Raw genomic sequence first — 25,978 nt, 5'->3', positions numbered from 1 at the left:
GCATTTTTTCAGAAAGTATTTTTCATATTGCGTGCTTTCTGTAAATTTGTACAAACTTAAAATTCTCTACAAATGCGTAAAATATCTGCAGTTCACTAATAATAACATCTCCTAACTAACAAATGAATTCGAATCGAATAAAGATATTGGAAATCTGAACTATGAGTTCTATTGCATGACGTACAAAGATAAACAATTGGTTGGAACCTATTGAATAAAGCTGACGGAAGCACAGCGTGTCAAGTAAAGCGATTTCTTTTTCCCGTGGTTCTTTCTCTGTCTTATTTCGCAGCTGTGGGCTTCACCTGCGAAACGGTCCGTTGCCTGTGAGCCACCGCCACTGCAGGTCTTACCTGTTGAAGCGAGCCAAACACCGCGCCATCGTCGTCCAACACCTGTTACGAAGAGCTCACAGCTCTGAGTCAGGTTTTCCCTCGACTACCAGGTCGTCGAATATCGACGAGTCAAACAAATGTATCATAATCACCTCGGATGTTGTCGCTAACGCCACGAATTATTAGATACGTTCTGAAGGCACTTGCAGACGTTTATACCGAAGAGACCGGTGCGGTGTCTCGCTATAAATACGCAGCAACATGCTACGAAGTGTTAACGCGCTACATAACTGGAGACAATCGAGGGATCGTGTTTCTCAACTATTTGTGAAGGGACTAACAACCTTAGATAGGAAATAGTACGGTGAAATAGGGGACGAAACGACCCTTTATCTCGTAGTATCAAATTATGTTTATAATCTAGATCGTGGATTAAATTTTATTCGATGAAACTTACAGCTTCAATTTTATTCTAGCCCAGTTTTAACTCCAAATTCCAAATTCCAGAACAGCGACTACAAACTGCGTAAAATATTTCAACGTTTTACTTTAGAAATAACTACATCTTCGTACATGAAAAAATCATAAGATACTACTACCACTCAAGCAACCTGTTGAAAATCCTTTTATTCGGAATCAATTTTTACACGAAAGCAAATTGAAATAGCGAAGAAAGATATCTGCGTAACTGAAGGGTATATTTGTCCAGGGATTTCAGCAGTACGATCGTTGGGTCAGGGTCGAGAACCAGCACGATAGTCGACTTCCGTCAGCCCGTACAGTCGACAAAGAGGAATTTGTAATGCGGCGGAAATGTTATTCCCAGAGGGGTAAGCGCTGTAAACGTGGCCGTCACGTACGTGGCTGCTCACACAAAGTACAAAAAAATATTCTCTGAAAAGCATAATGTACCAGTGGATTTCGTTCGTTTCATTTCGTTTCGTTTCGTTTCGTTTCGTCCTGAACGGCACGCCAACGAAGGCATACGCATCGTTTAGCATTCAGAACGTATCGCTTTAAGGTCATAAAGAAATTACAGCGATCCAAGCTGCCCGCCACCGGCCACCGATTCAAGAATGAGGCGAACAGAAGGATTCACGGTGAGAACTGATATTATTTACAGATACGACAGGCAGAAACTCGTCGAGCCCTAAATTAAAACAACGAGAGACGCACTCGCCGTTGAGTCCTTTCCTACGTGCTACACTCAATCAGTGCAGAAGATGAGGATGGGTGTCAAGGATTCTTATCTTGACGCCCGTTAAAAGATGTACCAAAGAAGCGGTAGACAGCGTTCTCGTGGTTCCACACACAAGTTCTTTTGACCGTACCGGTACCAACGAAAACCGAGAGAATGCTCGGTCACTTTTCGGAGCCGCGGCCACGGACTATCTGATAAAAGATAGTCGTTAGATAAAGCGACCATCAGACTCTCTGGGAAACCAGTTTTTCGTACGTAACGATTATAGGCCGACGAATCAGATGACGTGAACTTGCGAAGATAACTCACGCTCGGTACCGTCGTTTCTCTTTCCACGGTTGCATTGTCTTGTGGAGCAGAAATCGGGGTTAAGCAAGAGGTAAAGGTTGATCTTTATGCATCGTTATAACAGATACTCGCAGATGATTCTCTGTAAAATTCTCCTAGAGATAGAGAAATCTTTTCTTTTCCTCTCTGATCGAATTCGTTTAAAGTCGGTGGGAAGGACGCGCGTCTCATGTTGCATCTTCGAGCATTAAAGCCGCATTACCCGACTCCCGTGAGTACAGCGACCAGGTCTCGAGAACACGGAGCTCTGTTCGGCCTCTGCGATACCGGGATCACCACGGTGGCGCGATGAAAACCAGTTTCTCGTGAAAAGCGACTACGGAGCAGTCTCTTCGTACGAGGAACGATGCTATGGAGACTATAGGCCACAAGGAGACTCGGCCAGACACGATATTGCGTCTCGAATTCCCCCAACTTTATATTTATAACATCAACTGCGACTCTTCTTCTTCGCAACTCGGCATATGGCCCGATCGATCGACGCGAACCAACAACAGCAAAGAAACTGCACGAGACGAAGCACCTGTCTGAAACCTACAATGAGGGTCAAGCCGCTTTTCCTTTGGCTGTACGACGCGGCTCCGCGAATTGGCGAGCCGCCAGTGTCGCCAGACTTTCGACGCTTCTTCATAGGCTTGCATGGGATATCCCGCATGCCGTTTTGGTGCAGTTCCAAATTGTCACGGATTAATGTACTCTCGTTTCGGGAACGCAATATCGCTAGCAACTCGAGTTTCGAATTTCTCCAAAGACCAAACACGACAGATTCTTAATACAGGTTACGGTGCATTGTATACGAAGCGTTAATACACAGCGTTCGGCATGGAGTAATTGCAATTTGACCCATTTAATTGCCCGGGTTCCAGAGTAACGAGCGAATCAACTTGCCAAGTACGACAAAGATTCGCGTATTTATTTCGACTGGCATCTTCCACCCTTTAAATCGTCGCGTTAAAAGTTCCGTGTCTTCGTGTTACGAGTTATGTAAAGCAAGACGAATTACGTCTAAAGCATTAATTCATGAAGATAACGAGGGTCAGCTGCGCGATGAAGCGTAATACGCGAGATATCCAATGGTAACCGAAGTCGTAGACGGGTACGCGGCACCGTAGTCGAAAGCAGAGACATTCCAGCGCGAATAAGCTGCATCGTTTGCTGGTTCGGTCTCGACGTCGGAGGGCAGCTTTAAGGTTTAAGCCTTCGCGGTTTAGAACGGGGCGACCGAGGAATTCGAATCCCAGCCATCTGCTCTAGCAGCAAACTCTAGTACTTAGGTGCCCCTCTCCTTACTTTCTTATATACTTTCTTCGTCTCTCTCTCCGGCCTTACTCGCCCGTTTCTGTCTCTCCTTGTCCCTCGTTCCTCTGGTATCTTCCCGTCTCTAAGGCCAGCGTTACGGTGCTGAATGTCCGGTTAATGCACCTGCGTACTCCGTGGCTCGTGAGCGGAACACCATGAAGCGAGGAGGACAGAGAGATGGAACGAAGAATAGAACACGGAGGACAATCATGGCGCTACAAGTTGCTACCGATGACGATGACGAGAGGTGGTACACGATGCCGATCCTTGAAAGATGCCAAACGAAGAAAAAGATAATGGAATCCAACACGTGAACCATGTGATCCTTCTTCTATCGTGAACCAAGGAGAGCGAAAAATGTACAAAACGACATGGCGATGAAGCGAGTACTGTGTCTTCTTTATCGAAACTAGTAACAGTCTTTGCTATATTCGCTACCGAAAGAATATAGTTAACCAGAAAAACTTTGAGCAAGTATTGGGAAAGATAAAACCAACGAGCAAGTTCTTGTTGTTAAATGTTATCGACTCCTTCCATACGTATAACTTTCATAGTTTATGCTGGCCATCGTTTCCCTCGCGATTCTTTTTCGACGATTTCAGGCTGGCCGGTCTAAATACGATAGAAGTCTTTCATTTCTAATTCTTGCGTCTTCTTCCTCGATGCTTCTTCCTCCTTCCACACTGCGATCTTCGCGCAGCGACCATGCACCAATTCATAAAATCCCTGGAGCGAGCCTAAGCGCTCCACTAACTCCGTCGACGAGTCGCTGACCTCGAGATTCAGCGGTGCGCATCAGCTGCATTTCTCCATGCGCATAGACCAGTTGCGCTGCGACGGTCATGGTAATCCTCCTTCGAAGGAACTAGAAACGGCGATGCCCAAACCACGCGAAACAAGGAAATAACCACCGAAAAACAACCTCCGGTGAAAAAATCACGAGCTGCAACGCGATCCGTTCCATGCTATCTCGGTTTAGCCATCCATCGATGGGCAACTATGCGAGCGATAATTAAAAAAGAGTACCGTAACAGTCTGGTCGACTGTTCGTTCCGAACGGAATCTCTGCAAAGTGTCGTTGACCCACCTTCTAGCGATGATTTTGTTCCATATAGAATATATTGAATAAATTCAACTTGACCAAGATTGATCAAAGGACGAGTAATTAGCGAGAAGTATTTATCATTCCCCCGTTTGTACGCCGCGAAAGGATACAAGGAGAATAATCCCTATACACGTAGTGGTAATTACAAGGGGGTAATTACCGTGTTGGTAATTTGATAAAACGCGCGAATAGAATCGCACGGTGAGAATGGATCGGAACGGAGGATACTTGTTCTCGTATCTCTTTCGGGACATTTAATGGCAAGTCCTTTTAACGCTGAATAATAACATCGTGCACGAAAGGGAACAGTGATGCGAAGTCGCTAGTGTCCAGATAAATGAGCGAGGCGAACCGACCAAGTCCACAGAAGGACACGGGTTATGAGGGGGAAAAAAATGAAGGATTACCTGTCGCAATCCGTGTCCATCGCGGTCTTTGCATCGCAGAGGTTCTTGGCTCTGTTCGAAGCCACCGTGTAAATTCTATCAAAGTCTATCTTACTCTACGCCGGGCTACGATCATACCCCACTCCAGCACGACTACACGTGAAAAGTCACGCTCTGCTGGATTCAGGTATAGTTAGTCTCTAATATACTGGGTGACTGTTCGTCTACCATTTGCAATCGAATCGCGAGTAAAGCCGAACGTACGAACCGTTTCTCGATTTGTTTATTTATCGCGACGACAATTTCCCTCGATCGAGGATTTTGTCAATAACGTACAAAATATATGTATGTATAGACCTAATAGACGAAGATTGTCGGAGGTATTATACGGGTAATTTTAAAGTAGCTCGTACGATCGGTAAAACGTTTCATGGAGAACCGAACGGCTCCGGTTCAATCACGCGATCGACATTTTATTGAGAACATAAACGCGCGGAGCGGGCGTCGTTAAATAAACCGTGGAAATGCATTCCCACGAGGTACGGATGGAATCGTTGGAGCGGCAACGTATTATGGTTCGGTGCACGTGAAATCATCGGTACCACGTAAATCGTCCGCGTTATTAATACCGTGCTACTAATACGACACAAATCCCATTTCAATTTAAAAAATGATCGTTTCGTTTCCAATTTTTTGCTTCTCTTCTGAAGACGCCTGTATTCTGAACCGTGGAAAACCCTCGTGCAAAAATACAACGCTCTCGAAGTATCTCTAAAATAAACTCCTCCTCCCTGCCTAGTTTCGAGTATATAGAGATCTTTATGCGGTACATCCAATTTTTCTGGTCGACGAAACACGACATCGACGAAATATAAAAAAAAGAAGGATAAAAAGAGCAGAGAGAAGAACGATCTAGAGAACAGTTTGACAAAAATCCGGCGGGCCGGTGCCACGTGCCCGAAACATCGGCGCCATTCGATCATCCGCACCGCTTCACCGGAAGACCATACCCGGACCCTTATTTCTCGATCACTCTGTACGCGTATACGTGTGTATACCCCGTGCACACAGGCTACGGGACACAGCTTTTGCTATGCTGTTGGCCTATTCGTTCATTCCGAGCTGAGTCACACACAACACCACCACACCAAGTTTCTCTCCTTCGTTTCTCTCCCACCACCTTTTTCCTTCCCCTCCGTTCGTTCTGGCTGTACTTCCCCTCTTTCCCCTTCGACCCCTCCCCGACGAAATGTTAACCCTCTCCACCACGTCCCTCACCTGTGGCTCGTTCCTGCGGCCGCAGGGGCCGCAGGCTGACTCCCCAGGTCGACTGACTGAGCTGACTGTCTCTACGGCTGGCTGGCTCGGCGTAGCCACCCAGCCACTCGACCAGCGAGCCACCTTCCTTCTCTTGCGTGTGTATCGCAGGTCGGCTGGAGTTTACCTGGCGTTACCTGCCAGCCTGCAGCCTCAGTTCACTCACGTCACTTCGAGCAACCGGTTCGCGGAGTCCTCCCGGCTGCGCTCCTACGACTTTAAAAGCCTCCTCTCAAACCTGCCTCCTTTTTTCCTTTGTATACGCACGTAACCGCCGCTCTTCTTCTTCCTTGGCCAACCATCCACCGGGGCCCCTTTCTCTTCCCTTCGTTTGCTCCTTCTTCTTCTTCAACGTCTTGGTCTTAGTCTTCTTCTTCTTCATCATCATCTTCTTCTTCTTCATCATCTTCTTCTTCTTCTTCTTCCTCTTCTTCTTCTTCTTATTCTTCTTCTTCTTCTGCTGCTGCTCTTACTGCTGCTTCTTCGCGTAATCGCGTGACGTTTTCATCGGAAACAAGAAATATACCGCCTCGTGGTGACTCGCTGGTTCGATCAACATGGAACATTAAAACTTGAGAAAGTCGTGTTCCGTATAGTCTCTGAGGTTTTGTATAGTTGTTCGGAATATATCGGGCAATGAAGACAGATAGGAGACTTGAATGTGGACGCTGAAACTGGACAACAGTGAAATGTTGATGGGAGAAGAAGGTATTACCACGGTCAGTGAGAGAAGGGGAGGTACCAGAGGAGAGGTTGTTACCAATGGCGATCGGTACCAAGCATCATCCTCGTTCGACGACACGGCTGAGGTATCGGAAATTATCTTTCCACAGGTATCGAATAGAAAATCAAGCGTTTATTTTTCTAACCACGCGACATCTGAGTTTGCTTACTGGTCTATCTCAAGGTATTCGGTTAGAAAATGTCACGTATGGTTTATGGTGTGGAAATATACTCGATGTCGATCGAAAACCTCTCAAAGGCCGACGTCATTGGGGATCGCGTACAAAGTGCATAATAAAGATTAGTCTTAAAAAATAATCGCGCGATATCGAATTAATCATCATCTCTTATCGCTTGGCATTTTTCCATCCAACTGTTATTACTCGGGAACGATCGGTTCTCGTTCCCGCGTCCAGCGACTTAAATGTCGCGAGCTTTTTATCGATAGGAACGATCACCGGTGAAATCCATTTCGTTCTAGTACGATCGATGGGGGCACGTTCTCAACGGTTTCTCTTTCTTATGTACCTAAGATTTTCATCGGGTCACTGTCCTCGCTACGGTCACCGTTATTCCTCGGCTCCGACCTCGCCACGAAAAACATCGTCGCGCTCAACGATTGCGCAATGAGAATCAAAACGATCATCCGGGAAATGAGCTTACCATTCGTACAATTTGTTCGCCTTCGCGACATCGTACCGACCAAGTTGTTCATAGATCGAGCTTTGAATACCATCGATCGTGTTGGTTATCATTCCTCGATTATCAATGGAGGATTGAGTAAGAATGAATGAGGCGTCGTTAATTACTACCTATCATCGCATGGTGTATCGTGACTAATAAAGAAATCGATAATATATAAAGCGATATTTGCATACCTTCTCGCGTTAACTTTCACGCGAAGCGTATCCCGGAATGCATAGAACGACGATCTATCGATTTATCACTTGGCAAGAATTCACCCACGTAATACGAACGAACGGGCACGTTTCTCGGGGAGCGAGAATCTATGTCATGATTTAATATGGTTTCGAAAGTCGCGAGCTACGAACGTTATCCAGCGCGGTTTCAGGCTTGTTTGGTATTTTATTGTTTTCAAGCTGCCGCTCTCTTTCATTATCCACCGTCTACGGTTCTTCCTTGATAATCATCCGTGCCCTTTCTTTTTCACTGTCTCATTTTCTCGTCCTAAATTATCGTTGCCATTACGGCGAAATCTTTTCGAATCTTTTTGTCGTGGCTTCCAAGCGCTCCTCTCCGGTCGCCCTTTTTTCTTTTTTTATCGACACCTTTCCTTCTTTCTTCCCGGTTCGTTTCTCTTCTCTTTTTCGTTCGCCGTAATATGATCGACGAAACTCGATAAGATAGGAAAAAAGATTTGAATTTTTCGTGTATCACGCTCAACGTCATTGACATTCCACTGACTACACTGGAGCCATACGAACCATCGTTGTTTTCGTGTTGGCCCACCGTATACAATCGCCGGAGTTTTGTAAGCGTTACGCAATAACCGACGGAAAATAACTACGAATAAGAAACGCAGCAGTTTGACGAAGGTCAGTAAAGAAACGCAACAGAAGTGTGCAATGCAATAAACAATACGCGTGATAGTCGGACAAGAAAATGCACGCTAACGCTTCGTCTGCATATTCTGTGCCATTATTATCGGCCACGATGCCGTGCTGTATAGTTTCCTCTCTTTATGTCTCCTTGCCTCTCTATCCAATCCATGGTATCACGTGCCGTCGATTCGATCCGAACGTCAATCGGAAAACGTGGAGGAACGTGCGGCAAATCGCGAGTCGTTCGTAAAGCGGCACGCCAAGACGCGCTCTGATCGCGACGAGAGAGGAATTCGCGATCGACGTTTGACCTATTTGAAGAGAACCGCAAGATTTAGACGCGAAAACGGCAGAATCACGTCTGGTTTGTTGTTTCTCATAGACGGGCCTGTTCCATTTGGAAAATTATTTGATCGAAACGTTGTCTGGTGGAGAGGTGGATTACAGAGAACGATCATTGTTGATCCAAATTGATTCGTTTATAGAATAGAAACGAGAATATCGGGTTAAGAGAGACTACGTGTTTGACGAGTAGCTAGAATCTCGCGAAAAATTCCTCCTCCTGGCAAAAAAACATCGGCGGAAAGCCAAGATATTCTCTTGGGAACGGGTTGAAAGATAGGGGTACCAAGTGAAACCGGCAGTTTTCTATACGACTCTACCGTATAACCAGTTTCGAACACGTATTTATTACAGCTTTTCCTTATTTGCTTTCAGTCACGGGAACCGATCTTCGTTATGAACGGCCTGACACATAAGAAACTTTAGTTTTGTCTCGGCGTACGATCGTGGACACCGCGATTGGAACATTCTGCACGTACCTTTGTTTCTCGGACTAATTAGGCGATCTTCCAGTATTGAAAAAGCTAAACCATATGCGAAGAAACGATTAAAAATTGACAAAATTAAAGATGGACGTTTAAAGGGCGGTACGAGAAGCTCAAAAATAATAGAGCTACTAGAGAAACTAATAGTAATCATCATGTGCCTGTTAAACGTTTCAACGAATGCGTCAAAGGCTAGGAAGACCAAAGTTCTATGTTTAAAAGATACAAGAAGTATCGAAAATTGTAGAAGAACCGTAGAAACGTAGTAAATCATCGCGTATCTGCGAAACGTTTGAACGAACGCGTCATGGCCGAGAAAAACCGTAAAAAGTTGCTACATAGCTCGCTCGAAAATTATCGATAACGCGACGCAACGTGACACACTTGGTATTCCTCCTTGCTTTTGAGATAATAACGCGTCTCTTGCAGCCAATAAAAATTATCTCTCGCAGTTCCTAGTTTCCTATAGTTTCAGTATAGTACAGTAGCCAGACAGTAAGAAGTTTCTTCGAAATATGAACCCGTCCAATTGTAATTACCGTGTTTCACCTTTAGAGACTTTAGAGACGACGAATAGACGATACGAAGGCAGTTTAAAGATATTGTCGGGGAGAGACTATTATTTTCCATGGCATGTCCCGATGTTTCGAAGCCAGGCGTGAGAACCGGAATGATAGCATGACCGGAAGAGCGGCTTGAGAACTGAGGAGACGCGCAGATAGTCGTTGAAGAATCGCAGGTATATACGGCGCACTGAGAAGATTCGAATCGTGAGAACGAGACGGGAAAACACGGCCGCCGGGTTCCCTTGCATACCACACCACCGTTTCATCTTTATAATAAATCACTGGAAGCCGCTCTCTGATCGAATTAATGCTTGTAAATTAAGCCGCGGAACGATTCTACACGCGTTACGTTACCGAGAAGAAGAAGCAACTTGGAGAACTCGAAGGAAAGAAAAGGAAAAACGCAGAAAAAGGAAAGCGTCTGATCGGACGGAGACTCGTGTGCGTCTAGCAATTTAGTCCCGTAATAAGTTTCACAATGAACCTTCCTGGACCATTCATAATCGATCGTTCAACGCAGTGACAGTGCGTTATCCGCTATCGGCCTCGATATGCTCTCGATTCGAGCTGCGTAACCGTGGGAAATCGTGACTCTTCGTGGAACGAAGCGGACACAAAAAAGGAGCAAAAAGATGGAAACGAATAAAGAGAAAGAGGTTAGAGGAAAAGACGAAGCTTGTCGAATTCGAGGAAGAACAATTGTTAAGGAGGAACGAAGGTGGTAAATCGAAAATCCGTAGGGGGGTAAAGCGGAGAAGAGAAACGGTGGGAAATCGGTGGAATCGAAGGACGAGAGCCGCGGTGAACGCTTGGCGAACAAATCGTGGCAAGCCACGGTAGATACGGCGGACACGGCTTCCGGGAAGGATCGTTGTTCCGTGACGGAAGAGGCAAGAAGAGAGAAAGAAACAACCGACAATGCCCCGGCCGTGAATTATCCGCGAAGAATTCGTTTCTTTTCCGTCGGTTCTTACGTTCATCGTTCGACGATTCACGAAGCGTTCCTCATTTTTACAAGTTCGTTAATACGTATATACGCGATACGACACGGTTCGCGAATCGAACAATTAATAACGATATCTGTTCAATTACATAATGATACCGGTCATTGATCTTCACGGTGGATACCTCCTGTTCCTCATCTTCCGCGAATATTATTATTTTATGTTATCAAGGAAGAGAAGCTTCACGGAGAATAAACCTCGTGCTTGGACTCTGTAAATGGCACTGGAAGAATTCACGGGGGATTTAAGAAACGGGCCCGTGGAGCTCCCGTGTCATACACAGCGTCCGGCTATGCAACGCGGGTTAAGCTCAAGGAAAATTATCTTTCACGACTTCAATCCACTCACTGCGAAACGTCGTCGGCGTTTTTTTATCAATTTCTAAATATCAAGAACAATCGTGTTCGAGTCGAAGGCAATCGGTCACGATTCTCACGAAACAACCGGAGAGTACCCGAGGAGAACCCGGAAATCGTCGACACGCTTATGTAACCAATATCAACTTGGTAATGCGTCGAGAAATCAGGCTATGTTGAGAGATAAGAGATCGTTAATGCTTCGTAGGGAACGTGGTTCGCGTTCCTCGTAGGCAGTAAGAAGCTCTCGAGGCAAGTTGAAATCGTGAATCAGCAACGATAGGCGGCTCGTTCCGCCGCCGAACGTTTAATGGACGGGCAAAAACCGCGAAAAGGGACTATTTAGCGATAACGTTTTATGTTCATGCCTGATTTTCTCGGCTATGGTCGTCTACGTGCACGTGGTGCACGAAAGCTTCGCTGGTTCTCCTCGCCACGACTTGGCAACAAGCGGCGACCTTCTCCGATGAAAAGGCGACGCGATGGCGTATATAGAGGGACACGAGGCAGAGGCGCACATTTGTCGGGCGAGAAATGGCTGTCCACGTGGAAGAGGGGACCGGGGAACGCGTACCTAACCGGAAATACAGCTCGTACAGGCAAAAGAAGAAAGTGTCGGAGAAAAAGGATGCGGCCAGGGTCTCTGTGTGGATCGATTTGCGACGCGACTCGACGCGCAACACCTGTCACACGAGCCGACCAAGTAAGTGCATTCGCCCTTTTCATTGTGCGCAATGAAAAGCTGGGGAAACGTACGAAGAATATCGTTTGAATCCTGTTCTCGCGCGTCATCCTATTAGCGGCGACCGGCTAATAGCATGTAAGATGGGGTTTAGACGAGTTTCGAGCGACCGTACAACTCACTGCTTCGTACATTAGTTATACATTCCTCTGAAAGTTCAGGATCCAAGGGAAGTTTAATTGGTTATCCTGCAATTAAGGGTCAGACTTACCGCCTCTCCCCCAAGACAAGAATATTCGCCGTTCAGAAGCTACATTAATTAATTCCACAAATTGGAAAGTACAGAAAGGTGATGATATCACTGTTTCTTAATTCACCTTATGACCGTAAGCAATCTGTTTCTTGAGAATCGAGAAATTAAGAAATTAGTAATAAATGGAGTTGATCGGTTTGGCTTCTGAGAGACTCGTCGTAAGACACTTAGATTATTGTAAAATAGGATTTTTCTTAGCAATCAGCAATAGCACGGTTTCGTATGTTGTATGCCGAGTTGCACATTTCAAAAAATCTATCGCACAATTTTAAGCAGTATGGACTCTCGAGCTTCTCCGGATTCCAACAAGTGGAGATCGTTTTATTGAAATTTTTGATACAAAGAAATTCTCAGCAAAAATTGGGATATAGAGTTTATCTGTACAATAACAAACGAATCATAATGACTGCATTTGATTACCTGTTGCATCACACCTGTTGCTATCCGTACACGAATCACGTGACGGCAGTGGCCGTGAAAAGATTTTCTCATTGTATTCCCGACACTTATATCGATCGTGTGGACGAGCCCAGTCGGACCGCTGCCATCGTTACACACCGTCTGCTGAAAGCGACCGAGCAATATATCACAATTATACGCATTATCTCCTGTGCATACACGCATGAGATCATAGGGGTGACATACGAAACGATACTCGTAATGCAAATTGTTTCCGTGCGGTTGATCAAAAATTCCAAACCGAGAAGCGGGTGGATAAGCGAGTAACACCATCGATTCTAGTCCATTTTCTAAGCTAAAGTTAGGGTAAGCTAAACTTATCGCCATGCAGGTGATTCCATTATCTTTCTTACGAAATTACACGCGTTCACATTGTACGATATCTTCCTCGTGAATCATGGATACTCTTTTTTTCTATTTATACGCCATTACACATGCTGGTAAGCTGACTCAACAGTTACACATTTTTCCAGATACGAATATTTTATATGGGGACATCCAGGCACCTAGCAGTCTTGTTAAACAGATTCACGACTTCACCATGGTGGATCTTCAACCCTTTCTTCGAAGGGAATATTCTTGATGCCCGGTGTCGATAAAACACCACAGCGTTTGATCGTGCTCGCGTCCTCGTTGGAATCTCCCGATCTCATTGTTCGTGGGCAGCAGGGCAGAAAGCGGCGCTTCCGGTTTCAAGTTGACTCGAAGCACGACGGACGGGTACAGGGCCTGGTTGCATCCTGATCGTCCAGCTAAACACCTGCACCACATTTCACGGGTAAAAGGATCAAGGTCAAAAAGAAACACTCTCCCAGGTTATCAGTTACATCCTCCTTTCCAAGACACAATTCGTCGTAACGTTAAGATCGCGTGTTTTACAGATCTTCAGGTACATATATGTCGTTATACAACACCGGGACAAACCCGAGTAATTGGATGGATATGATTCTACAATAAATCAAGGTAGAAATCAAGGCGAGGAACGATTGCACCGGCGAACCGTTTGTCGCCGCTCGGACGTGAGTATAAGAGAATGAGTAACTGTTTCTACCATCTCTTTTTTTCTCTCCCTAAACCGCAGATTATAACGAAAGAAAATCGTAACAGATGATAATGTGATGATAATGGGGAATAATTACTTTTACAGGCACACTCGACCACGCTGCCATTACCCACATGCTTCGGGGAAAAATGTCGTCGTACCGGAAACCAGCGAACGCACCGCAGTACCGGAAGTCGCCGTGGGACCGCACGGATGCTTGAAAATATCGCGTACCACCTTCGTGTTCCATGGGAACCGCTAACTTGACACGCACATATAAATGCCTATGTACATACACTCCGTATATCGCGTGTGATACTTGTTAGAGTTAGATGATATAGGTATCGTGGAGGATGTTGGTAACTCGCTCGTGATGTCACCACAAACGACTTCTTTTTAGGCACCGCAGATACGTGGTTACCTGTACATACCTACCGCGTTACGCTATATTATTAGTATTAGATAAAATAGGGTATTGGACATTGATAATTCGAATTAGCTATTCACGAACGTACCCATCCGCTTCCGAGTACGTGTGCAACCCACACACGCCTGTACGCCCATGCTACACCATCGGAGGATGGTTAACTTTATGATTCATGAAACTTATCTTTATGGTCAGGTGAGTAACACCGTCGGTCCCATAACAATGGGGAAAGGTGGACGACAGATGAGTCCCTCTTTTGTCCGAGCAACATTAACGCGTAAGATCCGTGCTCGGTACTAGCAACATTTTATCACGTACGAGGTTAACGTGTCATTTACTTCGTGGCCTTTCACCATGATCGTTTCGATGTATCGAAGCATCGTAAAACATCTATAAAGTAAGAGGAATAAGATACTCGTTCTTCGAATAGGAAATATCGTTTGTCCAGTCGATGTTCCCAATCGAGCACGTGTCACCTCGTTCTCTAAACGAAGAAATACTGGCATTGATTCGGATCCAGAAGTCGTGGGCGAGCACGAACGTCATTTGGATTTGCAACTTCCTCGTCCTTGAGAAGCAAGCGATATTTCTGCGGTCCGAAGAAACGAATTGTCCGCGCTTCCGTGTCAGTGTCGATGCTTGGACGGTAGGAAATTACTCGTGGAAAAGGCGCACTGCCGTCGTTGATCCAGATGCTCCGTTAACGCTTCAAATATAAAAATAATCGAAAGAATCATATCGCCGTCTCGCCAACGCGTCTCGTCTTTCCAACCGAAAAATACTTGAATAATTTTGATTTTATTTATCTCCGAGCTCGAACGATATGTATTATTTCCGAATCCTCTCAAAAGCCAACATTCGCTTTTTAACTATCAGCAATAAAGAAGATAAATATTGACGCGCGGCCGAGATCAGACGCGCGTTGGAAATACATCATCGACTTTATTGCCGATTCTCTGCTATGTGCCGGGAATTACAGTAGGAAAAACGTTCTATTATCGTGTCTGAATAAAACACAGTAGTCGTTTGCCTGCAAAAAGAGAAAGAAAGCGCGAGGTCTTGTAAGGAACAACGCGTGATTATATAACTCATGCTCTAATCGCGTTTCTTCAGGGATCGTTTAATTGAATCTGAATTGCGTCGCTGGTTTTTAAGGCAAACGACAGGCCGAATGTTTGAAGTTCTTATAAAGAAAACAGCGATACTGACGGAAACATAGAGAAGAATCTAATTGGAGTTCGTTGGCAACGAATGAGTCTGTAATATAAGATTCCCGGAAACCATTATTTTCATTTTAGTTATTAGTGACAGTCAGCACAACAGTAAAAACAACAGTAACATGTCATCCTATGGATACGACAATAAGTTTAGTGAATAATTACGACCATTAATATAAATGTGACGGGTTTTGATCGAACAGTCAGACAAATTGATCGTCATGACACGGTCAAGAATTATTACATAATCGATCGAACTTTTGCGTTTCATGATATCTACTGTAAATCGTACTGGTTTACCGATAACGCGTCGCCGTGTTATTATTAGAAACGTAAATATTAAAGTACCAGCATCATCGTTATTTATAGGATATTGCACGTTATTCGTAACAAGAACTACAAATTCGTATCGTATCCGTGGGATTATACTCGTCCTCCGTCAAGGCTAACGCGAATCGCTCCAATTTCGAGGCCCGCCTACCGAAAGAAACGCGGGTCTTCAGCAAAGTCGCGACTCGAATCGATGATCAGTTTCAAAGATGTAACGCGACTAATGTGCAAAGATTTACTGAAATCGGTGACGAATCGCGACAGCTGATAGAGAGGTCTTTCATCGTCAGGCCGTTCAACATTCACAGGCGAAATGTGTCTGGACGATGGCCAGATTCAAAAATAAGCCGAATTTCGTCGGATTTGTGATCGTCCGCGACCACTTGGCGTCTCCTCGCAACACGAAGCCATCAGGCGTTTACAACCCGTTCCTCTGTATCGTTTTCGATCGTTCGATCGCAATACACTCGCCTCGAAGAACGCTTCTCAATATCCGCGATCATTCCGAGAATCATCACTATTTCCGTAATGTCCGCTTGGCAAGAAACGATCGTGTGTCCTACGCTCTGTCTCATCCCCCTTGAAATAAAGATATATTTCTCGCAAGAAAAATGACAGGGTTCCTATATAAAAATTCTGAGACAACTCTCTCGTCCTACTCTCATCGGATGATTCACAAGGTCCATTTAAGAAAATCCATGAACTCGTTTGTCTATTACTCTCGTCGGAAATCTCGTTTTCAACAAATCTACCGAGCTCTCGGAGAAAGAGGAGACTGGTTTCGAGTCTCTTTTATAATCCGCAGCGCGTTGACGCAACCGCGTAACGGGTCCACGATGACGATTTCGTTCCGCGGCTACAACCCGTATTTTTAAATGCCGCCTTTTATCTTCGCGGCCGGCCGCGAATCTTCCGCGATCGCTGCCTATAAATCACTCTGCTCTCTCGTTACTACAGAAAAAGAAGAAAAATAAAGGAGAAAGACCTGGGGCCACGAGAGATGTGCTCTCAGTGAGAGTTCTCCCGGTGGCGGCACGAGAGGTGGGAGAGAAACGCGATGAAAAGGGATGGAGGGGTGAAGGGGCAGGAGGGAGGGGGCAAGAGAAGGATAGACAGCCTTTTGAGACCCCTCGGTGACCAGTTTAGTTCTGCTTGGCATTCGAACCGCACCAGAGATCATGTGACAGAAGACAAGCTAGGATCCTCGCGCACACTTCGATACAGGATCTGTTTGGAGCAAGTTAGATCGTTACGAGATACAGTGGCTTGCCGATCGATCGCGATCCACAGTTTACGAGTAAGGTGCCTGAGAATCTGTTACTGTGAATCTATGCGCGTTTTTTCGCGCACGTGTTAGCCGAGCGTTAATTGTTTATTTTCTCTTTCCTCTCTTCTTTCGAAAAAGGTATAATACGTTATCGAATGTCACCTGTTATGATTGAATCGGAAAGGAAGACAGTGTGCAAAAACGGTCGATAATACACGTACAAGGACGTCGCTGAATAGATATCGCATTTCCCTTCCGTGTTTCAACAGAGTATCAAGGATGACCGCTTCTAAAGCGGCAGAGCTGCGATCGTGACGGCACACGCAACACGTGCACTCTGTTTAAATCAACAAACGTCAAGCGGCCACGTAAAAACGGGCAGCATACATTAACGAAGAGGAAACCAGGAAAGTGCAGGACCACTGTTCTCTTTTTCCCTCTCTTTCTTTCTATCAACACGGCTCGCGGTACATGCTCGCCATAAATGACACTTGTGAAATCAACGCACACATTTTCACCGCTCCGAGCGAGGAACTGTAGAAAAGAGGGTCGTTGACAGCCAGCACGCGTGACAAATATACCAGTGCATCCTTTAGTGTTTCCTTTCCCTGTGAAATTAAAAAGAAAACGTTCCATTTTTTCGCGTTTGTCCCGGCTCGTGATCCGATTTACACACCTGTCACGCGTGAAAATTAAATTCTCGCTTCCTCGGCTTTGTGTGTCATCTGTGTTCGGACTCCGTGCTCGTTAATTTGGCGAAGAACACTGGAAGCCGTCACAAAGAATTGCGAAAAGCAGATATGAGGTCGACCGGTCGCCACGCGATCTAATAATATCGCGAGTGGATCGTTGAACCTCGCTTCCTTTCTTTCCACGTGTCCATCGGGCGCAGAGGGAAATAAATCTGCAACTTTCACCGAACACCGTCGACAACAGTAGCTCATAAAGCATGTCGGGGGACACGACGTCCGACGAAGAGGGATCGCAGGAGGATTCGCCGCGATACGACATCGACGATCTGGAAATCATCAAAACCATAGGTGAGCGCGACGCTATTCATCCTGACGCCTTTCACTGGCAACTCCTACTGTTCATTGCAAAACTTTCTATTCGTCTCTATATCGATACTCGAATAGAATACCGCTCAACCACTTATATAGAGATTCGTTGAACTCGTAACTTTATCTCTATACGACTAGCAGATCGAATTAATACTATGTACTATCGGATTAATTGATAATTGCTTAAGAATCCTTTAAACGAGATACAGATTTGTTAAGATCAATTGAAAACGCAAATGTTACTCGTTACGTGCTGTTGATTCTCCGCGAGAAAACATCAGAGACGAGGCGAACTACCCTCGAAGCAAGGAAGTGGGCCACTGGAGAGTGAGAGGCTACCGAGTGTATATTTAACTGCTCGTTAAGTTCGAGTTACACGGCAAGGTGCAGGTGTTTCGTAGCTGATTTTTCACTCTTTCGTCTCTTGTGTAACCATTCTTCGAATGACCGACGTTGGCTAATAGAAACGAGAACTGGAGACATTACGTTGCATGATGAAACAGCATGAAGCATCCGTAGACCAGTTTCTTTTAAACGTATTTTCAGGGTGTTCCAATTTACGTGTGAAATATAATAGCAAACAGGACGTCCGGGTTCTAATCAGCGAACCATCGGATCTGGATAACCAGGATAGTAGAATATTACATGATCGGGCACGTAGAAGAACGATAAGCGATCGATCCCATATCGTCCCATTTACTTCGGTCATTGTTGAATTATACAGGTAAAGCAATGGCTACACGCTTGTAAGCGGTGATCGATCACGACAGATGTGCAGGCTGCTGCTTTCGAGACGTAGAACAAGTTTTGGACGCACACCAAAATCCTCTCTCGAGTGTCCATACGGGAAAAAAACGACGTGTCGAGGGGAAGCGTCTGGCGCGCGTAATTCGAGCGATGTAGCCACAGCCAGCGTGATGAATGAACGATATTACCTAAAACATTAACCTTCTCCGATCGAATCTATTCTCGCTCGAAGACTTCCTCTTTATTCGCACGGGATCGATGTATCTGTCGTATATACTTTCGACGCGTCAGAATCAACAAAGTAATTTGAAAATCATATCGGATCGAAAGTGGACGATTAAGTCGTAGCAGAGTCTTGGGCCAAGTCGATAAAACAAGCTATTTTTCCTCGTTTATTTTTTATGTCACGAGAAAAGATTCAGAGACGATCGATTACGTAAATTTCACGATATTTAAAGCGTCGTTTCGCTGGAAACTGTTCGTCTTTCTATCATTGACACTTGTTTTCAGCTGTCACTGGCAGTCACCGCGATCGTTTCACAGTGTATACAACACGGTTTCGCCCCTTATTCGCGCCGTCTGCCAATTTTATCGCATTTATAATAATGCCACTCTAAAATACGCAAAACGCCCGTCCGTGATGAGAACACCTCGTGCAAATGCAATTTACCGGTTAATTTCGGCCCGGCGGCCATCGCTGTTCTGTTAATTGGTCGCGGTACGTTGAGCAGACCAACTTTAGTCACCAGCATTCGTGGGAAAGTGCATTAAACAGACCGCGGACGACGGATTATGCGACTAGAGAGAGCGTTGATAATTGCCCATTGCCTCGAATGATCGATAACACGAATGATACCTTCTTTTTATTTGCGCCATTACCTTGAACAAGGAACGTTTGAATAATTGACACATACTGCCAGATGCACATTTCTGAACGTATGCGATCGATAATCTCGATCATTAGAGAGCAATTGATTTGTTATGCGCAAAAGGTGTAACAGAATTCAACGAAGATCATTTATTATAAATTACAATAGGATAGATCGTGACAGGTTATTGATTACAATAAGACAGGAGTTTCTGATGAATGTTTATCTTCAGGCACACCCTTAGCCTTGAAAATCATATGCAATCTTGATCATTAACAAATAATTGATTTGTTACAGGTAGGAGGTGTAACAAAATGTAATGCGAAACATTGATTGACGAATTAAATGATTCTAATGAGTCTTTATTCTTAGGTACAGGCACTTTTGGCAGAGTGGTGCTATGCAGGCACCAAGGAACTCCCTTAGCGTTGAAAATCCTCTCAATGGTAGACGTGATCAGATTGAAACAAGTGGAACACGTGCGAAACGAAATCACCGTATTGAAAGAGGTCAAGCATCCCTTTATCGTGAACATGTAAGTCGGATTTGCTTTCTCCTTTCTCTCGTTCGATCGCTGACAAGCTGTAACATTGTTCCGTTGGTTACGATCGAAAACTGTCGCTTCCAACGCGAGGAAGTGCCTTCGTACGATCAAGAAAGTCGAACGAAGGAGTTTCTGAAAAAGAAAGCGCAATTAAGAACGACGAGAGTGATACTTAAATATTAATCTTTCGTGAACGATTGTACATGTATTGTAAAAGATACAGAGAAAATAGCTCGTTCTCTAGTATTAGATTGGAAATTACATTTTTCTGCTTCTCTACTATGGAAATTTCTACTCTTGTACCATTACCGCTTTAACATCAGCATGGTTTCAGGCTTTGGAGCGGAAGGGACGAGGCGAGAGTATACATGCTGTTAGAATTCGTAGCCGGTGGCGAGCTTTTCTCTTATTTGAGAGCAGCTGGCCGATTTTCCGGACCCACCAGCTGCTTCTATGCAGCAGAAATCGTCTGTGCCTTGGAATACTTGCACACCAAACACATCGTTTACAGGGACCTAAAGCCTGAGAACCTTCTCTTGGACAGCCAGGGCCACCTGAAAATTACGGACTTCGGTTTCTCCAAGAAACTCACGGATAGGTAAGAGGATATTATTTCTAATATATTAGTGGTCGTAATAATGGTTAATACAATAATAAACGATCGTAATATAACGATCGTCTATTTATTTTTTTTTACCCGATTAATAATAATTACATTACAGATGTTTTTGCAAATTCAGATGGAATCTAAGTGGAAAGTTATTAATTATTCTTAGTTACTATGTGCCGTCTGTACACAAACATTTGTTTAATAATAATATGTGCAGCTGTCTTGTTCAAGCTAGAATCGTTCATGTAGGAATATTCCACGTATATGGATTTCATACGTATTTAGTTATTAAATTACAAGTTTTTAAATCGTATCTTTGCTCCGAGAGGTCTTTTTTATTCTTATCTACACATCAGCAAGTTCAACGTTGCTACATGTAATCATACGGCAAATTTATCGATAATTGCTCGCGATAGGACAACGTTTCATATCTCGAAGAACAATTATTTTAAATTATCGGTTGTAGGACGTGGACTTTGTGCGGCACTCCCGAGTATTTGGCGCCGGAAATAATTCAGAGCAAAGGACACAATAAAGCTGTAGACTGGTGGGCCCTCGGTGTTCTCATCTACGAAATGTTAGCGGGCTTTCCGCCATTTTTCGATGACAATCCCTTTGGCATCTATGAGAAGATATTAAGTGGAAGAATAGAATGGCCAAAACATATGGATCCAATCGCCAAGGATCTGATCAAGAAGCTTCTGATCGCAGATCGAACGAAGAGACTAGGGAACATGAGACAGGGGGCTGATGACGTGAAGAGGCATCGCTGGTTTAAATTAGTCGAATGGCCATTGGTAATTAATTAATGAATTTCACAAGTAAATCGATAGTGTCAATGTGAAATTATTTCTTTTTTTCATTAGAGTAAGAATAGTTTTTTAAATAGTATTAGTTTCTTACTGAAGTATGAATAATTTTCTCAGTAATATTAATTTTTGTATTAAAGCAAAGATAGTTTACTAAATAATACTAGCTTCTAGTACTAATAAATAATACTAATGTAAGAATCGTTCTCTGAATAATGTTAGTTTTCCATTAAAATAGAGAAATATTTTTTTTCCAAATGATCTTAGTTTTCTAAACGATATTACTTTCTCTATCAAAGTAGGATTTTACAGATTTTATATTACACTTTTTTTGTATAAATAGGTGCCGCAGAGAGCCCTGACACCACCAATAAGACCACGAGTAAAAGCGCCAGGTGACCCAAGCTGTTTCGACGATTATCCTGAAACCGATTGGCGTTCCCAGCCTCCCTTGCCACCGGAACAACTGGCTCTGTTTCAAGATTTCTAAAAGAAACGTCATGGACAATCGTTCGAACATTCGAACCATGCCAGGCATTCATTGACGCAAATTCATTCGAAGAGCTTCCGTGTCGTGATTAGGATCGTCGAGTTAACAGCATTGTGATGTGTATAAAGTTTCTCTTACGTTCAAGCGTAAGGGAGTATCTTTTTATTTTGTACATATAGCAGCCCTCTTTTGTATTATTTGGTTGTGCACCTCGTTTATTTATTCGTACTCGCTGCGTAGGCTAGGCATTTTTCTTCGTTGTTTTACGTTGTAAATAAAAAAAAAAGAATGGAAAGAGAAGAACGATGTAACACGAAGGAGAAACTGTAATCTCAAATCAATTTTCATCTCATGAAGTGAAATTGCTTGAGAATATATGTTCCTTCTCACACAAAGAAGTGATAAAAAGTGATGACAGAAATGGTCATAATTTTGTAAGTTGTTATATGTAAAGTATTGTAACGATGTATCGTGCGGCTGTACGCTACACATCGGAAGAGAATTAAATCATGAATTTTTTAAATTTCAACTGGTTATTCCTGAAGATAATAGGTATCGCTATTCGAACCTTGAACAGAGTACAAATTCGATATTTCAGTGTGTTATTAATTGCGATAAGATCGGTAAGCATCCACACCGTACATGTTCTATTAAATTTTCAAATAGTTAGTGAATAATTTACATGAACACCAGACACGCGATCCTGTCGTGCTATGATAAAACGCATTATTCTGCATTTCAAGAATCAGTATCGCTTCGTGAACGTTACTAAAGCAACAATCAACTAGGAACATACTCAGAAAGCTTGTTAAACCGTAAAAGTACCACGATAACCATGTCGAAAATATTCAACAACCAAAATCAGAACTTCTTATATCTCGATACAAAGCATAATGACACGATTCTAAGACAATCAATTGCTAAAATTAATGTGAACGTCAAATCAGATCTCACGAAGGATGTAACCGAATCAACGAAGAAAGAGGAAAAAAATCCAACACCACGAGAAGTTTTAACAGATTATCTGGAGAGCACTTCTGTACATGGTTTGCAATATTTCGGTAAAACGAATATAGAAGTCGGAGTTCTTGGGAAGATCCTGTGGGCCTTTACCATATTAACTTGTTTCGTCTGTACTTGTCATTCCTTCGAGGTACATCATCTAGAAAGGTACACGCGACTAAACGCGCGTCTCGTTTCAGGTTTGAGCTTGATGTTAATGCAATTTTTGCGTCGTTACAACGAGAATCCGACCAACACGTACATACAAACCTTCGATGCCCCGATATTCCGCGCGCCATTTCCTGCTGTAACCATTTGTCCATCTATACCAATTCCTCTGAAGAAACGCCTGGCCATTTTGGAGAACTCCATCTTACCCGAGAACGTGAGCAGAGAACTCGCGTTAGAGATGTTGAAGTGCGTATATATATCAAGTAAAATTATCAAGAAACATCAAGAAATATAGATGAAATAATTTCAAATTGAATACAGCTACGGACATCTTATAACTCATCCGTACATGAATAAAGAGTTTAAACAAATGGACAAATTAAAAGAATTTTTGGATGCCAATAAGTGGAGCGTGGCGAGATTCGTGAAAACTCTAATCAATTGCGAGGACATGTTCGAATCGTGTTGGTGGAGTACGGAACGCATAGATTGCACTAAATCCATTAAACATTCGTATAGTTCTTACGGACTATGTTGCTCCTTTAACTATCTTCTTGAGAATTACGTAGGATCCCAGAAGCAAGTATCTCGATAATATCCTAGAAATCCGAGAAATTATATTATTATAACTAGAATGATTTCTTTCGTTTAATTAATGTAACCAAGATCGTTTCCTCCTGGATAATATAAAGGGGACAACCAAAACCGAAGCCTTTGAGTTCCGCTGATTTTGGACTGTGGAGCGGCTTAAAGCTCGTGTTCAATAAAGAAATGTTCATGATCAGCCAAGACGACATGCGTAGTTCCACGAGAGTCGTGAATAGTAATGGCATGGTGGTACGGAAAAACGACTTCGCGGAACGATCGATTAAGTCGAATTTCAAAAAATATTAATTTACTCACGCCCCTTTTTTTCTTACCAGGTATTGATACATCACAGAATGGATTATCCTGGTCTTAATACTAATATGTACACCTTGCAAGTGAACCATGAGTTGGAGGTAATTTATTCGATATAAAACAGGTAGAGATTACTAGAATGCATTATCGTTGAATTGCAGATCGCCATAAAACCGGAACTCATTCAAAAGCCAGCAGGACTTCAACATCGTAATAAAGAGAAACAGTTAGTCCCCGTATGCATAGCGGAGGATCAGAACACTTTGGAATATTTTTCTGTTTATCGCTACTCGAATTGTTACGCAAATTGTAGAGTCAAGGCCATGATACGGCTATGCGGATGCTTACCATTCATCTACGACAACATAGCTGAGTCCTACAACATCTCAGTAAACACATTCTGTTATCGTAAAAAGATATTTAACGCGAACATCAAAATTACAATTCGATCGATTTTTAGCGTTGCGAGATAGAACATTTGCCTTGCATCCAGAGAAATGCGAAATTGATAGGTATCGTGAAGGACATACAGAACGAGAATTTCACCTGCTCTTGTAGAACACCGTGCGAGAACATGAACTACGATAATTCCCCTAATTTGATATCTCTGACGAAAGCCAGCTTGCCGTGAGTTAAATTCGCATTTATTGATTTATTCTCTAAATTTTTATTTAGACATTTCTTTTTATTTCGAGCACATTTACTTTCAGGAATACGACGGACAAAGGTGCTGCGATCAAAGTTTACATGTATTCGCAAACTTTCCAGATGCTGCTAACTCTATCAGCCGCCGACGAAACTTATCTCTTAGGTACCGAGCTTAAACATTCTTGTCATTTCGTCATTAAGATAAGTTTCTTTAAAAGCTATTTTACGTTTCAGCATCAGTCGGTGGAATCTTTAGCTTGTTCCTTGGATGCAGCTTCCTCAGCGTCGTGGAGATCGTTTACTTCGTTTACCTATATTGTCGCGCAATCTTCGCGCATAAGAGGCACGAGGTTCAAACAGACCACACAACCAACGAGATCTTTGTAAACGGTCGCCGACGTGTTTATTAAATCTCAATAAATTCCTCGAACAGATCTAGCAACGTTCTCTCTCCCTGCGAGAATACTTTTGTATCGAAACTGTGGATTTTTCCGATACCGCAAGCTAATAATTTGACCGAACGATTCGTTACGTGGATTCCACACGCGGTTTATTGTGTAACTCAGGCCAGCACACGTAGTCAGCGAGAATCTGGAGCAATTAGATCTATTTCGAGCGATTACTGGAACGCCAACGGAGGCAACGTTTACCACCCATCGACCAGTAAAAATATTTGCCACGCCGTGTTTTCGCTTTGATGTTCTATCCTCGTGGTTATGTCACTTGGTCGGACAGACCTTTAATCAACAGACCCAAGAACTACGAATTCCTGGATTACGTGCGAGGATGGTTAATTGCTGTCTCGGTGCAGCCTACTTGTCTCGATCCGTGTCGAAACCGGAAGTCACGCTTCCCCCGTTGCCTGCCAGCGTAATTAATTCTCGTCATGGCCGTGTAATACGATAGGAACGTTTTGAAAGCGATCTAGAACGGCCGTGGAAAGTTCTGTAAAATTATGCGACGAGAGATAGGAAAATGTACGTTTATTCGATGGCGGAGGAACAGGAAAGACGGAGGATAATGTTTCTCGTTGTGATACATTGAAGGAAGGGAAGGCGATTAACATTCCTTAAGGGTATTCTATTTATAAGTAAAAATATTCGAGACACTCGAAATCGACGGCAGAATCGGTAACACGATCCACGACAAATAGCAGCGAATAAGTTGCGCAATAACCGTGGAAATTCGGTCAGTATCGCGTGGACGTGTTCATATCGTGGAAATATTCAGGATAGGTGAGGTGTGTTCATATCGTCTATTTTCGGAAGTGCTATCGAAAATACCGATTTAGTTTTCTGTACATTGGACGTGTTACCACCGTCGTGTAGCGACGAAAAGAGCTGGAACCATCGGTTGCTATT

At 43.7% G+C, this 25,978-nt stretch overlaps 2 protein-coding genes and 2 long non-coding RNA genes across 10 annotated transcripts; 3 read left to right on the top strand and 1 right to left on the bottom strand.

Moving 5' to 3' along the window:
- The first annotated feature begins 6,138 nt into the window (after positions 1 to 6,138).
- LOC143302675 (uncharacterized) lies at positions 6,139 to 14,147 on the top strand. The gene is made up of 4 exons (XR_013058374.1): positions 6,139 to 6,800; positions 12,957 to 13,275; positions 13,365 to 13,502; positions 13,631 to 14,147. It is a non-coding gene; the product is annotated as an uncharacterized LOC143302675 (long non-coding RNA).
- A 2,446-nt stretch (positions 14,148 to 16,593) lies between these two features.
- On the top strand, positions 16,594 to 22,419 carry Pka-C3 (Protein kinase, cAMP-dependent, catalytic subunit 3). Of its 4 annotated transcripts, none has more exons than XM_033341362.2 (6): positions 16,594 to 16,796; positions 16,905 to 17,806; positions 19,816 to 19,978; positions 20,322 to 20,585; positions 21,064 to 21,394; positions 21,750 to 22,419. In XM_033341362.2, exons 2-6 carry the CDS (start codon positions 17,716 to 17,718, stop codon positions 21,894 to 21,896), a joined length of 996 nt encoding a protein of 331 aa, XP_033197253.1. In that variant the 5' UTR covers positions 16,594 to 16,796; positions 16,905 to 17,715; the 3' UTR covers positions 21,897 to 22,419. The 4 variants fall into 4 exon arrangements, with proteins under 4 accessions (XP_033197253.1, XP_076474717.1, XP_076474716.1 ...); XM_076618602.1 differs by having other exon boundaries at positions 16,594 to 16,801; XM_076618601.1 differs by having other exon boundaries at positions 16,594 to 17,806.
- Positions 19,790 to 20,421, bottom strand: LOC143302676 (uncharacterized). The gene is made up of 2 exons (XR_013058376.1): positions 20,297 to 20,421; positions 19,790 to 20,119 (listed from the first exon to the last, which is right to left on the bottom strand). It is a non-coding gene; the product is annotated as an uncharacterized LOC143302676 (long non-coding RNA).
- LOC117160524 (sodium channel protein Nach) lies at positions 22,379 to 25,051 on the top strand. Of its 4 annotated transcripts, none has more exons than XM_033341336.2 (9): positions 22,379 to 22,519; positions 22,640 to 23,315; positions 23,391 to 23,648; positions 23,762 to 23,906; positions 23,993 to 24,070; positions 24,131 to 24,358; positions 24,430 to 24,596; positions 24,680 to 24,780; positions 24,852 to 25,051. In XM_033341336.2, the coding sequence occupies exons 2-9, from the start codon at positions 22,732 to 22,734 to the stop codon at positions 25,025 to 25,027; spliced, it is 1,737 nt and encodes a 578-aa protein (XP_033197227.2). In that variant the 5' UTR covers positions 22,379 to 22,519; positions 22,640 to 22,731; the 3' UTR covers positions 25,028 to 25,051. The 4 variants fall into 4 exon arrangements, with proteins under 4 accessions (XP_033197227.2, XP_076474714.1, XP_033197235.2 ...); XM_076618599.1 differs by having other exon boundaries at positions 22,406 to 22,519; positions 22,590 to 23,315; XM_033341344.2 differs by lacking the exon at positions 22,379 to 22,519 and having other exon boundaries at positions 22,568 to 23,029; positions 23,099 to 23,315.
- The last annotated feature ends 927 nt before the right edge of the window (positions 25,052 to 25,978 follow it).

Source organism: Bombus vancouverensis, chromosome 5, assembly GCF_051014615.1.
Source record: "Bombus vancouverensis nearcticus chromosome 5, iyBomVanc1_principal, whole genome shotgun sequence".
NCBI classification, from domain to species: Eukaryota; Metazoa; Arthropoda; class Insecta; order Hymenoptera; family Apidae; genus Bombus; species Bombus vancouverensis.
This window is presented reverse-complemented; position numbering and strand designations above follow the sequence as displayed.

What these genes read in the sequence shown, in the direction of transcription:
- LOC117160524 (XM_033341336.2), top strand. Translation starts at nt 22,732, where the DNA reads ATGTCGAAAATATTCAACAACCAAAATCAGAACTTCTTATATCTCGAT. An exon ending in CTCGCGTTAGAGATGTTGAA is followed by an intron (nt 23,316 to 23,390) that starts GTGCGTATATAT and finishes AATTGAATACAG; the next exon opens with CTACGGACATCTTATAACTC. An exon ending in CGACGAAACTTATCTCTTAG is followed by an intron (nt 24,781 to 24,851) that starts GTACCGAGCTTA and finishes TTTACGTTTCAG; the next exon opens with CATCAGTCGGTGGAATCTTT.
- Pka-C3 (XM_033341362.2), top strand. Translation starts at nt 17,716, where the DNA reads ATGTCGGGGGACACGACGTCCGACGAAGAGGGATCGCAGGAGGATTCG. An exon ending in CATCCCTTTATCGTGAACAT is followed by an intron (nt 19,979 to 20,321) that starts GTAAGTCGGATT and finishes GCATGGTTTCAG; the next exon opens with GCTTTGGAGCGGAAGGGACG. An exon ending in AATTAGTCGAATGGCCATTG is followed by an intron (nt 21,395 to 21,749) that starts GTAATTAATTAA and finishes TTGTATAAATAG; the next exon opens with GTGCCGCAGAGAGCCCTGAC.